Source organism: Verticillium alfalfae, genomic scaffold (genome assembly GCF_000150825.1).
Source record: "Verticillium alfalfae VaMs.102 supercont1.5 genomic scaffold, whole genome shotgun sequence".
In the NCBI taxonomy this organism is placed as follows: domain Eukaryota; kingdom Fungi; phylum Ascomycota; class Sordariomycetes; order Glomerellales; family Plectosphaerellaceae; genus Verticillium; species Verticillium alfalfae.
This window is the reverse complement of record NW_003315034.1, coordinates 2,321,186-2,335,143: the sequence shown is the minus strand read 5'-3', so window position 1 is coordinate 2,335,143 and position 13,958 is coordinate 2,321,186. Positions and strand designations below refer to the sequence as shown.

At 56.9% G+C, this 13,958-nt stretch overlaps 3 protein-coding genes across 3 annotated transcripts in view; 1 reads left to right on the top strand and 2 right to left on the bottom strand.

The window, feature by feature from the left end:
- Positions 1 to 6,602, bottom strand: part of VDBG_05033 (conserved hypothetical protein) — a gene marked incomplete at both ends in the record, with an annotated part of 7,966 nt that extends 1,364 nt beyond the window's left edge. The window contains one exon of the mRNA XM_003005381.1: positions 97 to 6,602. Within this exon, the coding sequence (XP_003005427.1) occupies positions 97 to 6,602 (6,506 nt within the window). The remainder of the gene's footprint in view (positions 1 to 96) is intronic.
- Positions 6,603 to 6,976: 374 nt separating this feature from the next.
- VDBG_05032 (cwfJ domain-containing protein) lies at positions 6,977 to 8,746 on the top strand (the record flags this gene model as incomplete). The annotated part of the gene is made up of 4 exons (XM_003005380.1): positions 6,977 to 6,993; positions 7,063 to 7,364; positions 7,447 to 7,583; positions 7,685 to 8,746. 4 exons carry the CDS (start codon positions 6,977 to 6,979, stop codon positions 8,744 to 8,746), a joined length of 1,518 nt encoding a protein of 505 aa, XP_003005426.1.
- A 2,015-nt stretch (positions 8,747 to 10,761) lies between these two features.
- Positions 10,762 to 12,315, bottom strand: VDBG_05031 (M-phase inducer phosphatase; the record flags this gene model as incomplete). Its single annotated transcript, XM_003005379.1, has 3 exons — positions 10,762 to 11,923; positions 11,975 to 12,224; positions 12,282 to 12,315. 3 exons carry the CDS (start codon positions 12,313 to 12,315, stop codon positions 10,762 to 10,764), a joined length of 1,446 nt encoding a protein of 481 aa, XP_003005425.1.
- Between the last annotated feature and the right edge of the window lie 1,643 nt (positions 12,316 to 13,958).

Below are 13,958 nucleotides of genomic sequence, written 5' to 3'. Positions count from 1 at the left end.
CTCCATAACGGACAGCCTGCCGCCCTCTCTGTCGTACTTGAGATTGGCGACCACAAAGTTAAGCTGCTTCGCCATCGGGCTTTCTTCTGGGGGTACTCCCGTAGGAACTGGAAGAAGGCGCCCCGTGCCAGGTCACGGGTGTCCTTGTCGTCGTTGGTGATCATGACCGTACCGACATGGTCTAGAGTGTCATAGACGTTTGCGGTCTCAATCTTGCGGTCGAGGACAGACCGCAGGAAGTTGAACGTGATGTGGCGGTACAAAGGCTCCGTGAGGTCCTCCTTGACCTTGCTCAGAAGCATGTCAACAGCAGCGTCCTTGACCACGACATCGCGTCGGTCCCGGAGCACCACGGACAACAGCTTCAGCGCCGACTGGGAGAGCTCAGAGGTTGTCGTCGGCGAGAGTGAGATGGCTTTTGTAGCCTCCTTTGTTGCGACCTTGTAAAGACCAGTAGCCTCATCCGTGCTGAACGGCACCTTGGACAGGGCATTGAGCAGCTTGAACGCGGCAATCTTGACATCATCCTCACCCACGACGACCGCGTCACCAAGAATCGGCACGAAACCACTAATGTTCGTTTCGTTACGCAGGCTATCGTACTTCTTCCAGACGGCGCGAAGAATGTCAAGCGCAAATTTGACGAGTTTGTACGTGTGCTTGGTGTTGGCCTCCCGGTCGCTCTTCCTGACACCCTTCTGGTACAGGTATTTCTTGAGCCTCGGGTCAATCTTGGCTTCGGCCTCGGGCTTCTGGCTCTTGTAGACATCCTGCACAACTTCGTAGCAGAACACGAGCGTGTCGCGGCTTTCGGCGGCGGGGTTCTGGAGAAGGCCAGTCGTGACGCGCATCAGGAGACTGTCGATCTTGCGGACCATCTTGAGGTTGACCTTTTGCAATAGGAGCGATCGGAGAGGGTGGATGAGGTCCGTCAGGCGGCTCACGGACGCAGTCTTGGCAATGAGCTCCATCGAATCTTGACTCTTGCTGGCCTTGACTTCCTTCAGCTGGCTGATGTAGCCCTCTGCGTCCTTCTCCTGACCTGTAACACCAAAGATATCATCAATGATAACCGTGACAATCGACGGAAGACAGTAGTCAATGTCGCCCTGCTCGAATTCGGGGATGACCTTCAGGAGCATGGAATGCATGGTGTAGGACAGAACGTGCAGCTGGTAGCCTCGCTTCAGCGCGCCGCGCAGTTCCTTCAGAATGAAACCAAAGTATGGGGCACCAAGGATGCTCGCAATCTCGACCAACGTGTCGCGGGCCAAGTCTCGAGATTCCCAGTTCTTGCTTCGCAGAATGTGGCAGATGTCGGTGAGGACACCAGCCAACCGTTGGCTCATCTGCTGTTGAGGCAGGAGCTTCATGAGCTTGACGATAATGATACCGACAGGTACACGATAACTGACTTCCGAGTCGTCTTTCTGGTGAAGGTACTTGATCAGAGACGGCAAGAAGTTGTTGGTCAAATCCTTGGCAAGGTTCTCGCGAGGCATAGTGAGAGCAAGACGCTTCTGAGCGGCTTTGCTCTCCGCGTCATCAACTTGCATTGCTTCTCCATCCCTTGTCGCCGAAGCAAGTACTAGAGCATCGGCAACCTTGGCGAGGAGACGGATGCTGTGCTTCTGCTGCTCAGGCTTCGATTCGACAAAGCCTATGTATCGCTGCAGCACAACGCGGTAGTGCTTCCAGTCGAGAGACGCAACGAGAGTGCCGATTGTGAGCGAAGCCTGGGCTCCGAGGCCGTGATCATCGGCACCTTCGGCTCGACCAAAGATGAAGTGCTCCAGAATCGGGATGAAGAAGTGGTAAAGGTTTTGACTGCTGAACTCGTGGGCTTCGTTGGCAGCGACTAGGATCTCGAGAGCCTCCATCTGTCGCGATGTGGCGGGACTCAGGATGTTGAAGAAGAAAGCTGGCTCGGAAGGTTCCTCGTCGTCCTCGTTCAGAAGACCCTTGAGGTCAGCAACCGACTCCCATGTCGGCATCTGTGAAACAAGGAAGCCAAAGACACGCAGAGTCTCTCGCCTAACAGTTGAAGAAGACTCGCGGGCGCCGGAGTACAGTGCTGGCAGGACAATCTTGGACATGTGAGAGTAGAATGCTTCCCTCGGCACAACGTCTTCTGTCGAGGCCACTTCCTGGATGAAGGTTCGTAGTCCGTCGGCCGAGTTGGAAGTCAAGATGCCGAATTCTTCGTCTTCTCGAATGAAGTACACGAGGTTGTGAAGCAGAGGAAGCCATTGCCTGGCGTTGAACGCGTCGGTCTTGCCAGACACTTGGTTGAACCCCTGCAGGCGCTGGTCGTAGTCGGGCTCCTCGATTCGCTCGGGCACAAAGGCGTTGATGGCACTGCAAATGCCAGCCACCTCGTCGAGGGCGGTGTCCTGTTTGGACAAGATGATGAGGAGTCGGCATAGGGATTCCCTGTTTTCCTTGTCTTTGAAGTAGCTGAACAGCGCAGACACAGTCTCAAAGATGGTTGTGAAGAGATCGCTTGTGGGTCCGAGATCGACGCCGTTGGCTTCGTGCAGCGTCACGAATTGCTCCAAGATGAGCAGAATTTGACCCTTGGCTCGAGGGTTGACCTTTCTGGCGGGCTGGTTGAGGAGGAAGATTGAGATTTGCAAGACCTCGTGGACGTTCTCCGATGTTTCCACGAGAGGCGAGATCTCAACGACAGTTTCGAGGCATGCGTCGAGAAGGGCACCGCCGGTCGTCTCTGCTTTCAAAGCAACAGTAATGTGCTTCAGCAGGAAGTCAACGTTGGGGCCGAGCAGTTCTACGTAGATGAGCTCGTTGAACTCCGACTCGGTGGGCGAGGCTTTGGAAAGCTTGATGAGGTTACGGACAATGCCCAGACAGAAGACCTTGACCTCGTCTTTGCTCTTTGCAACCGAGACGCACTCGATGATCTTGGCCAGGATGTCCTTGTTGATTCCGAGGAAGAGAGCCGACTTGGGAAGCTGAGACCAGATGGAGAGAAGTTGCAGAAGTCCAGAAACACCTTGAGTGTTTTCAAGCGGAAGATTCGCGACTCTGGGTGTAACGATCTCGGCAACAATGGGCTCGGAGTAACGATCCCAAGCGTATTCGGGCGCATTGCGGAAGAGGGAGATGAGGCACTTGAGGCCGGTAGTGCGAACAACCTTGAGGAGCGACTCATGCGTGGCCTCCTTGTCTTCCTCGTCCGATTCGGTCTCAACCTCGGCAGCCAAGTCATGCAGCTTGCGGCAGGCATTGATGAGGCAGTAGAGAACGGCGTTAAGAATCGTTTCGATGTAGGGTTCAACATCGGTTCCGAGTTCGTTGATGAAGGGGAGCATCATGTTGAGGAAACCGACTTGCTTCCGCGGCGGCATGATCTCTCCATCGAGGACATTGTCACGGAGACCAGACTCATCAATGACAGAAACCCCCTTCAACTTGCCGACGGCAATGTTTAAGAAACCACCCAAGTCTTCAGGAGATAAGTTTCTCAACACCGCGAGACGTGTGGCCTGTAAGCCGTGCCGACCACTTGCGGCGCCCTTCTTAGAAATTGTCCTGCCGTAAAGCAGCCTCAGGAGGACAGGCATCAACTCAGCTCGATGCTCAGTCTTGATCGACTGCTCGCCTTGCATGAGAACAGTCAGCTCGTTCTTGAATCTTGCCTCGTCCAAGAGATACTCGAGGTTCTCCTGGTAGGCGCGGACACCTGCTTGCTTCCATGCAAGAATGGCCTTGAGAGCTGACTTTTGCACCTCTATATCACCGTTCTCCATCAGATGAAGCAGCGCCCGGTACACCTTCTCGCTCTCATAGAGGGACCGCGGGTTGATGAACTGATCGAAAACGCCGAGCATGCCCTTGCGGTCGTAGAAAGACCACGTTTCGGCACCGGAGGCATGCTCGTTGTCCTCCTCTTCGGAAGAGGCTTGATTGTCGCTGGAGACTTCGGGCTCGGCGGCCCACGACAGGAAATACGGCACCAGCTTGCGAGAGCGCTTCTCAGCAAGGGCAGGCATGGCGGCAAGGACTTTCAGCGCCTGAGAACGGGCATTTGCCGGGCGCGTGTCGACAGTTTGTTGTTGCTTATCAAAGGACTCGAGCATGAGATCAAGGGCATTCTCCGCCGTCTGATGAATCTCGTCGGCTTGGCTTACGAGATGCTGCAGGTTGGTACAGTCAAAGTCGGTGAGCGCAGCGCGACGATGGGCCGCGGGGGGGCCACCTGGACCTGAACCTCTTGTGGAAGGCACGTCGAGCCAGTCAAGGGCAAGAGCAAGGAGTGCCTCTTCGCCTTCCTTGGTCTCCCCAATCTGCTTCATGGCGGATGTCGCATCGTTCCAGAGCGGTGTGAGCTTGAGACTCATCATGCCAAACATGAAGGATGGGATAGCTTGGCGGAGCCACGAGCCCTCGGTTAGTGAAGCATAGGTCTGGCCGAGTTTGCGGATGTACATGGCGAGATTTCGGAGGGTCGCTAGCTCAAGGGGGGAGCTTTCGATGTCGGTCATGACCTCCAGGCAGCAGAGCTCATCGGGAGTCGAATCGAGCTGCCCGAGGATCCTCAAGGTGGCGAGTCGTAGGTCATGAGATGGCGATGACAGGTTCTCGATGAGCGCTTTGACGACCGGGTTCGTTTCTGTTCCTGAACCCTCACTGCTGCTGCTGCTGTCTCGGCGCTCGGTCGACGGCTGGTCTTTGGTAGCTTGCTGGTAGGCAAGATAGGCCTCGAGGAACCCGATGGATTTGCTAAACCTTGGCAGCGCTGCTCGAAGCAGGGGTTTTAGGCCAGGATCCACGGGACCAGCCACCTTGCACATGCGAAGGTACGCGAGGAAACCCTGGCTGACACTGAAGTGGACTTCGTCGGACGCCAGAGTCGATGTAGGCCTCAGCGCGAGCTTGAGCTTTCGGAGGAGCAGATCGGCTAGCTTAGCCGTGGCGAAAGGGCGGACGGTGGTGCTGTCAAGAAGATCCAACAGTATCGAGTATTTCGGAAGACACCTGTCTCTCCACGTCTGCGGGTCCTTGTCATAAGTTCCACGTTCAGGAAAGGGCGAGGCCTCCAGACGCTCGAACTTTTCCACAATCTGGCCCTCCCATGTCTGGGGCAACATGAGGGTTTCCTTATCGCCAGGGGCCGGCAAGCTGTGCGCCTTGACCATCTTCGGTAGGAAGATGCACAGTTCGTCATCATTGTGTCCATCAGACCAGTGGCTGTTGATGAACTTCTTGAAAGGATCGCGAAACAAGCTGCGGAATCGCTGGGGATCCAACTCTGAAAAGTAGGCGCAGAATGGGATGAACCACCGCATCAAGGGGTCCCTCTGCATCGCGTTCATGAAATCATTAATCTGCGAGAAGAGGGCATCCATCGGAGCGGCGTGCCAGACCACGGCAGCATTGGCGACCACGTGCTTCCACACGAGACTACTGTCAGCAGGAGAAATCTCGGGTCCACGCTTGGCAGTCAGGTCGAGCATTGTGACAAGAGTCCGCACGAGGGTTGACCAGTTGTTGACTCGCTCTCCACTGCGCACGCCCGCGGCGGTTGCGATGATCCTGATCAGTGGCACAAACCTCCAGGGCTGATCCTGGACCTTTTGCTCCAGCGCGTATTCCGCCTCGGCCTGGATGGCCTCGAGCATGGGTGGGAACGTGTCGGGGGTTGTGTGATGAATGACACTGGTGAGAACGCCACAGATGACATCGGTCCAGGGTGTGTTTTGCGCCAGGTTGAGCTCGTACTCGGGCACGGCACGGAGGAGGGCCTTGAAGATGACGGGACCAGTCGAGTGCATTGTCTGGCCGGTGCCCTTGATGGCCTCGGCAAACATGGTCATGATGCCGTCTTGATACAACTGAAATTGCCTTTCACCCGACATGCTGAGCAGATCGTCTCGAGCATGTTGAATAATGTCGACCAGGGCCGTCTCTCGATTCGCGGGCGCCGCGGCCTTCTTGATGAGGAAGCTGGTGGCCTCGGCGGCGAACCGGGCAATGTAGGGCGGGTGTCGGGTCTTGCCGAAGAGGGGTGCAAGAACGTTGTAGGTAGGTCGGATGTCAGGGACGATTAAGCGTGAGAGGTATTTGAAAAGGAATGCGAGGGCAGCGAATGTGAATTCGACAACCTCCACAGGCTGTGGCTTGCCGGCAATGGCAACGATGAGGTCTAGCGATCGGGCATAGTACTTCTCGAAGCGGGTTCCGAGATCGTGGGCGAACGCCGTCAGGAGGTCCAGAAGAGGCTCCAAGGACTCCTTCTCCTGGTTGGAAATGTAGTGGGACAGCGAAGCAAAGATCCTGTCCTCGTGATGCAGGATCGAGGCCAGTGTTTCTGTGAGGGACAGAGTCTCTCGCTTGAAAGAGATGAAGTCCTTGGCAATGTTGAGTTCATTCCATCGCTCGATGCCGGTACGAAAGTAGGATGTAGTGCTCTCGAGGTCTTCGGTTTCGAGGTCGTGTCGTCGCACTTTTCGGAGGGGATCGAGACTGTGCAGCTTGCCAATCTTGGTGCTGAAGGACTCCCATCGGTGGTTCTTCTGATGGGGAGTCAGGTTCTTGCCCTTGCGGGCTTTTGTGATCCTGCCCGATGATACCGCAGGCATTGTGGCGGTATGACTGGGGGGGAAGCAGGTCGGTGTCGAGACTGACTTGCGAGAACGTTGGCGTGCTCACGTCGCCTCTGGATCGCGAACTCGAGGGTCCCCGCCGTTTCGGTCGTCTTGGACAAAAAATTTGGGTTGATCTCTGCTGATAAGCTGATAAGAGAGACTTCGATAAGGCCGAGGTGCGATAAAGCTAAAATTCGGGGTTGCGGTGGGCTGCAGCCAATGAACGTGCCGTCGCAACACAGCTCTGTGAAGCGAAGCCTGACCCCATCGACGTCAATTGGTTTTCACCTCGTCGACCCCCCCCCCATGAACAACCTACCGACAGCCACGACAATCACGGCAGGAAACCCCCCCCAGAGCCAGGCAATATGGCTGCTCCGAAGGTGTCAGTACCTCCCTTGCTCCATCGGAATCCCCTCTTCGTTCTTTCATGAGCAGTATTGACGACCTTTAGACTCGTGTTTGGTGCCCTCAACGGCGCGCTCAAGCCTGCCTTCACTAAGGCTGCCACCTTGCACTCCAAGAACAAGTTCGACTTCGCCATCATTTCCGGCAACCTCTTTGCCGAATCTGACGATGAAACCGCGGCTTCCCTACTGAACGGCGAGATTGCTGTGCCCCTTCCGACCTATTTCACCGTCGGCACATCCGCCCTTCCCGCTGCCATCGTTGCCAAGATCGAGGCCAACGAGGAGATATGCGAAAACCTACACTTCCTCGGCAAGCGCAGCGTCACCAAGACTACAGATGGTGTTCGTATCGTGGCGCTCGGCGGAAACCTCGATCCGGAGATTTTGGGGGGGCACATCTAAGGAACAGCACCTTCCCTTCCACACAGGTCACGACGCGAAGACGCTCAAAGGCGCGGGCCAAGCCGATATCCTGCTGACAACCGTCTGGCCTGCCGGCGTCTGGACCGGATCCAAGACCGCTCTTATCCCTGAGAACCAGGCCCTCACCACCAGCACACAGGAAGTCGCAGACCTCTGCGACCCGTTGCGAACCTCGTTACCACTTTACGGCGTCGCCTGCCGAATTCTTCTACGAGCGTGAGCCCCTTCTTCCACATGCCCAAGGAAGGCTCTGAAGAGCGCCCGGTGACCCGGTTCATCTCCATGGCACCCTACGGCAACGCAACCAAAGCAAAGGCCATGTATGCATTCACCCTATCTCTGGGTTCGACATCGCTCGACCAACCTGCCGGCACTACGGCCTCGCCGTTCGCCGCCAGGGTACCGAAGCGGAAGCCCCTAGACGACGCCCCCTACAGCCGTTTCGCCGATAGCCACGACGGCAAGCGTCACCGCGGAAAGCGCGGACGCAACCGCTCGCCGCCTCCCGGTCCGGAGCGCTGCTTCTTCTGCCTGTCCAACCCGAATCTCTCCCTCCACATGGTGGCCACCATTGGCGAAGACAGCTACCTTGCTACCGCCAAGGGGCCGCTCGCCAAGCCAACGACGTTCACCGAGCACGGCATCAACTTCCCCGGCCACATCATCATCACGCCCATGGCGCACACCCCGACCATCGCGAGCACGAGCGCCGAGAGCTACTCGGCAGCCGATGCGCAGCGGACCCTCGACGAGATGACGCGCTTCCGCGAATCCCTCCAGGCCATGGTCGCCGCCAAGTCCGGCCACAAGCTCGGCGCCATCACGGGGGGAGATCAGCCGCGGCCGCAACATCCACAGCCACTGGCAGTTCCCCCCCCGTGCCGGCCGACCTCGTGCAGAGGGGCCTCGTCGAAGCCGGTTTCCGGCGTCGAGGCCGAAAAACAGCAAGTACCCGGCCCTCGAGGCCCGCGACCTGCCGACGCTCGAGAGCCAGCAGGCCGCCGGCGACTTCTTTCCGCCTCTGGCTGTGGGCCGACAATGGCGACGACCGTATCAAGGGCACGTGTCTCGTCATGCCGCTGCCCGACGCGCCCGACGCGCCGCGCTTCGATCTCCAGTACCCTCGCCGCGTTGTTGCCAAGCTCCTTGGCCTGGAGGACCGCTTCGTCTGGCAGGACTGCGCCCAGACTGAGAACGAGGAAAAGGCCGACGTCGACGCTTTTCGCGAGGCCTTTCGCGAGTGGGACTTTACGCTACCACCCGCAACAGCATAGTTTGTTCCTCCAGTGGTGCCTACCTACCTAGGTACTAAGCACTGAGTACGCGGGGGTGAAAGGCCTAGCAGTAAGCGACCCCCGCTGGATCATAGCACGCGGCGTTTTGGGAGAAGGGAAGGGAGGGGGGGCCAGGTCCTAATGCATCAGCCCCGAACGGCGTTTAATGAGGGGTGAATCTTAAAAAAAAAGGGAGTGGGCGGGGTGTGGATAATAACCTTCCCCCCAAGAATCGGTGTTTTTCTTTTCCTCCTCATTGCACATGTGCATCATTTTTGCCAATGGGAAACAATACATGGGCTTTCTTACTCTCACGTCGCGGACGCATAGCTCTGACACAAAATAAAACCGCATTTGGACGCGGCAGTACTCGGCGCTACGTTGGGCGTGTGTGCAAGGACACAAGACGCACGCCACTTTGGGCCTTAACGCGCAAATTCACGTCTAAGTATTTGCATTTCTAGTTGTGGATTCTTTTGAGTGTTGGTGCATGGAACGGTGGCGTCGTGTAAGTTCGCTGTGATCCTGCATCTGAATCGACCGCCTCGGCAGCTGAGACATGGGGTCAATAAGATCTCCCCCTCCCCCAACCAACGCGCGCTGGCTATGGAGGAGTGGACCGCCGTGGCGATATATATCGTGGATTGCCTTTCCGCATCCGGCGAAACGTTTGCCATACATACCCTCGGGGACAGTAGACAATTCACGCCTCGAGGATTGCCAACGGGTCTTGGACGCCGCTTGGGGTAAGATCTCTGTGATCGAGCATACATGATGTTCATAGAGAGCAGGGTACCAATCCTTGAAGTGCCCGGTGGATAGACTTCTTGGTCTGACTGGCCGATGCATCGATCGAATGACACAACATGCCACTCGTTATTCGCGTAGGTCACAAGTCACAGTATCACATCGCGGCAAGCACTCCTGGATATGCGATAGTTCCTCAATTCAGTACAGAGTAATGGCCAGCTCGTCAAGTGATCCGTAGACCGTCATCCCATGACACCAATTGCCACAGAAGTATTGTACAGGAAAAAAGGCAAGAGCGTCTCCGCCCTTGCTTGACAGAGCAAAAATAGGTTGCGAGTAGCCAGTGGTCTTATCCACCGGGGTCAGCAGCCTAGAGGGAAGGTGACATGCCGGACCAAAACCGCATTCCTTCATATTTGCCCCTTGCTGGGTCAGACTCTGCACTGTACGTTGGTGTATACCAACGTCGAAGGTCGATCTCGCGCCAATGGAGGCGGGTACGACCTGAGGATTTGTCATTGTTGTTTTTTGTTTCTTGTGAGATGTCGTTAAGGAATAAGCGTCGTGGGACGTACGCATCCAGCAGAGGATGCGAGATGTGTGTGGTATCATGGGTCGACCAGGTCGAGAAGGGCTGCTAGGAGTAGCCCGTGGTTAGGAGTCAAACAACTTAAAACCTCTTGCAGAGGTTGGCAGGAGATTCCTGGCCAAGAGACGCGAACGTCGCGAGTTGAAAGCCGCGACTGAATCAAGCGTCGAAGATGTTCGCTCCACCTTTGAATCGGCGTCGACCGTCGGTAATAGAGACAAAGAAGAAGAAGAAAAGCAGAAGATGCGTGAACACGACAAGGAGCCAATCGCAGATTCCGGATCCAAAAATGGACTCCTTAGCAAGGAGACAATGCAGATGCCGAGGACAGTATGCCAATGCGTCTAGTGCCGGCAAAGTGCTCATAAAAGAGTCTTAATTAGCGTAGGGTGATCATTTCGAACGCAATCAGGCAACGCTTTTTTTGCTAGCCGCGATGGAAGACTGTCAAAACGCGAACGAGCAGAACGAACGAGGGCCAGTATGTGCAGGGAGAAGAGGCGGTATGAACACGGTTCAGGCTGCTGGTAATATGCCCTATTAAGGGTTCACTCGGAAACGGCTCTTCACATCGTCCCGAGGAATATAGGGAGCTCGACGGAAAAAACGTCGCTAAAGCCGATTGGGGGAGTGAGGTGACCCATCTGCTTGGCAAAGACGAGCGACTCCATTCGTACTGCAGACGAAGGAGCGCAGATTGTGGTGGCTTAGTATGAAGCCATCCGCCTCGAGTGAGCGTACGAACGTTCACCGAGGATAGGGGAGTTTCCAATCATGGCAATCGGATCTTGGCGGACCGTGAGACGAGGTCTCGAGACAGGAGGAGCGGTAGGTGACTGATCGACACAAGACTCACGCTGCCCAAAGGCGAAGGTTTGCGCGCGGCCGAGGCCCTTGCGGCCATTCTTGAGACGGCCGAGCTCGCGCTCACAAGTGCGCTGGTGGTTCTCATCAGACATTTCGACATAGTTGGGAGGGTAGCAGCGCGCGCGGTGCGAGTCGAAGAAGCCGCTGTATCCGCCCTCGAGGATGTATACATCGGGATAGGTAAGTCTGGGGTATTGCTCTACATTCGCGAGGCGGTCCTCGGACCGAACGTGGCGAGCCATCAGAGGTGCACGGTGAGCCGAGTACTCGCAGTGAAAGATCAATAATGACCGTCCCTTCATAGGAGTCTTGAACAGGTGAGACGCCAAGAGATCTTTGCTGTTGTAGTTGACAGCGCCATCAATATGGCCACCATCGTACTCGTACTCGAAGCGGCAGTCAATGATCATCTTCTGGTCGTAGTGCTCGCTGTACTTGCCATCAAGCACGTCCACCATCGTCTCCTTGGAGATTCTCGGGATCGCGTCGGAAGGGTCTTCCGCGGCGTAGTGCGGCAGAACGGCTTCAGGCACACTCTCGACATCGGAGACAGACTGTAATTCGGTAGCGACAGCAGACGAGCTGTCCTCGGCCTTGGGCTTCATGATATCAGCCGGGTGCTCAAACATGCTCAGGGAGCGGCGGAACTGCTTGCGGGGGCGCATGAAAGGGTTGGAGGGGCGTCGGCTGTGGCCGCTGCCGCAGGGTCCGTTCCGGCTGCCCATGCCAGCGAATTGGGCCCGAGAGCGCAGAGCTCCGGGGACTGCCGCCGTGGGGCTGTTGGCGGTCTGGGGACGCCTCTCTTGGGGAGGGGATGCAGACTCGAAGCACTCGCCAAGTGAAAGCGCAGAGCTCATGTGATTGAGGCGACTTTCACCGGCCCCGAAGCGGAAGGTGGGGAGCTGGTTATCTGTCAGGGTATTGGCCCGGCCAGTGACGCCACAGGTCGAGAAGCCCTTCATACGTGTGAGCGAGGGGCGGCGAGGGGCGACTTTTCTGCGCCTGAGCATGCGAGTCAGCGGGGTAATGCACGACATCTAGCGAACAACTCACTCTTGTCCCATGCCCATACCCATAGTCATGGGTTTGGGAGGCTCCAGCAGAACCTGGCGTGTGATGGGTGCCGGAGAGTCGAGCATCATCTCGTCATCAGTGTCAATTTCCGTGGGCGTCGACAACGGAGTTGGCGATGTGACCTCGATCTGTGAGCAGAAGGGGGTTTTGTGCGGGAGAGGAGAGATGTCCATAGACTCGTGCAGGTGTCCAGGAGAGGACGAGGCCAGAGGCGGGGTCGTCACATAGTCTTTCAGTACGTTAGCCTAAACTGAGATGACCGAGGCGCCGAACGAGAGGCACTTACGTCGTGAGTCGTCAGCGACTCCGAACATGGACATGCTCGATGATGTGATAGAGCACGACGAGCGTCAGGCAAGGTGGGCTGCTCGTGTAGGGGTCCATGCGATGACCATATTATGAGTACGCACCCTGCCGTCCGCATCGAGACGAAGTTGTGACAGTCAGCAGCCAGCTCGCGCAGGTGACGACCTCGAACGTCCCTCACGTGAAGTAGTCGGGGTCCGGCTTGTGCAGACGCTCCGCGGAGGCTCATGCTGCTGGCACCACTGGCCCATGGCTGACAGATGGGAATGGGTGTGAGAGCGGAACATGTCGTTGGAACGGAACATGTCGTTGGAGCGGAACAGGTCATTCGAACCCCAAGGGGGCGGCACTGGGCGGTGCATAGTGGCGAGCGGCGAAGAGTCCTCCATCATGGCTGTTGTGGGCGGTAATGAGGGGCTGGTCTATGCTGTCGACAAGCTAGAAAACAAGTCGGTACGACGAGTGAGGACGGATGATGAGGGACAGGGCGCCGGGTCCAAGACGATATTCGATATGTCGTGACGTGAAAGAGTGCAGAGCGTTAAGATAAGAGGTCACAGTAAGTGAATGCTGCAACTTCTCTTCCTAAGATGCTGTGGCCCTCCTTGCTCGTGCTAGGAGCATCAATCGAGTCGGTCGGTCGGCTGGCTGGCCGGTCGGGTCGGGGCACGGATGGGTGGAGGAGGTTCGATAGTTCGATCTGACGAGGCCAGACTGATCAACAGCGGGAGAAATCGAGGGTCGATGTCGCTGTCGTGCTCGAGTCCGTACTTCGTGCCGTGCAAGCTGCTCGCATTGGAGGATGGAGACTCGCCGATGGAGCTGGGTTGAGGGGTGAAGCGAATGTCAGGACCTCGATGGCCGAGATTCAATTCGAACGAGTGTCAAAGATGCCACAATGTCTTGCTCCTTCTATCGAAATGTCGAAGGCACAGACGAGCTGTTCCACCAAAGGAGACGTCTGTTCTTGTCGATAGAGGTCGAGGGGCAGGCGAAGGTTGGCCGTAAGACAAGGACGGGCGGCCACTGGTGGGAGAATGGGGGTCGAGTCCGGGTGATGATGGACTGGGTGGGCGGATCAGGAGTCCTTCCTTGTCGACGGTCGTGAGGTGTGACTAGGAGGATGGCGGGAGAGAGTGAAGCTCACGGGGAGGTGAGGAAGGAAGTCAAGGCAAGTGGAGGGGGGCAGCTGAGGTTTTTGTGAGACGGCCCATAGAGCCAGCAGACCAGGATGGAGATGGTTCTGGTGTCTGGTTTCCGTGCCGTTGCTGTAGAGCCCGCAGGAGGAGTCTCGCGTGCATGCCCAGTCCCAGTCCCAGTCCCAGTCCCCAGTCCAAGAACGGGTTCAGTTTCCCACTTGCCAGTTGCCAGGTTCAGCGTCCGGGTCCTGCCATGCACCGGCCAGGGCAGTACGGGTATGGGCGTGTGGGAAAGCGCTCCTGGGCTAAAGGTTGTCAGGGGCGATCGTGGTAGCGTGGATAGCTCGTTCTTTCCTCCCTTTGCTCGGTTTCTTTGGGGGGGGGTGGTTGTCGACAGGCCGTCTGGCCGACTGTCTGACCTCTCGCACAGGGTGACGAGTGGGGCCGTTATCTTTCCTGACGCCAGACGTCGGCGGCTGCGGTCCAAGTCACTTCCTGGCATGGGCATCAGCAGCTCA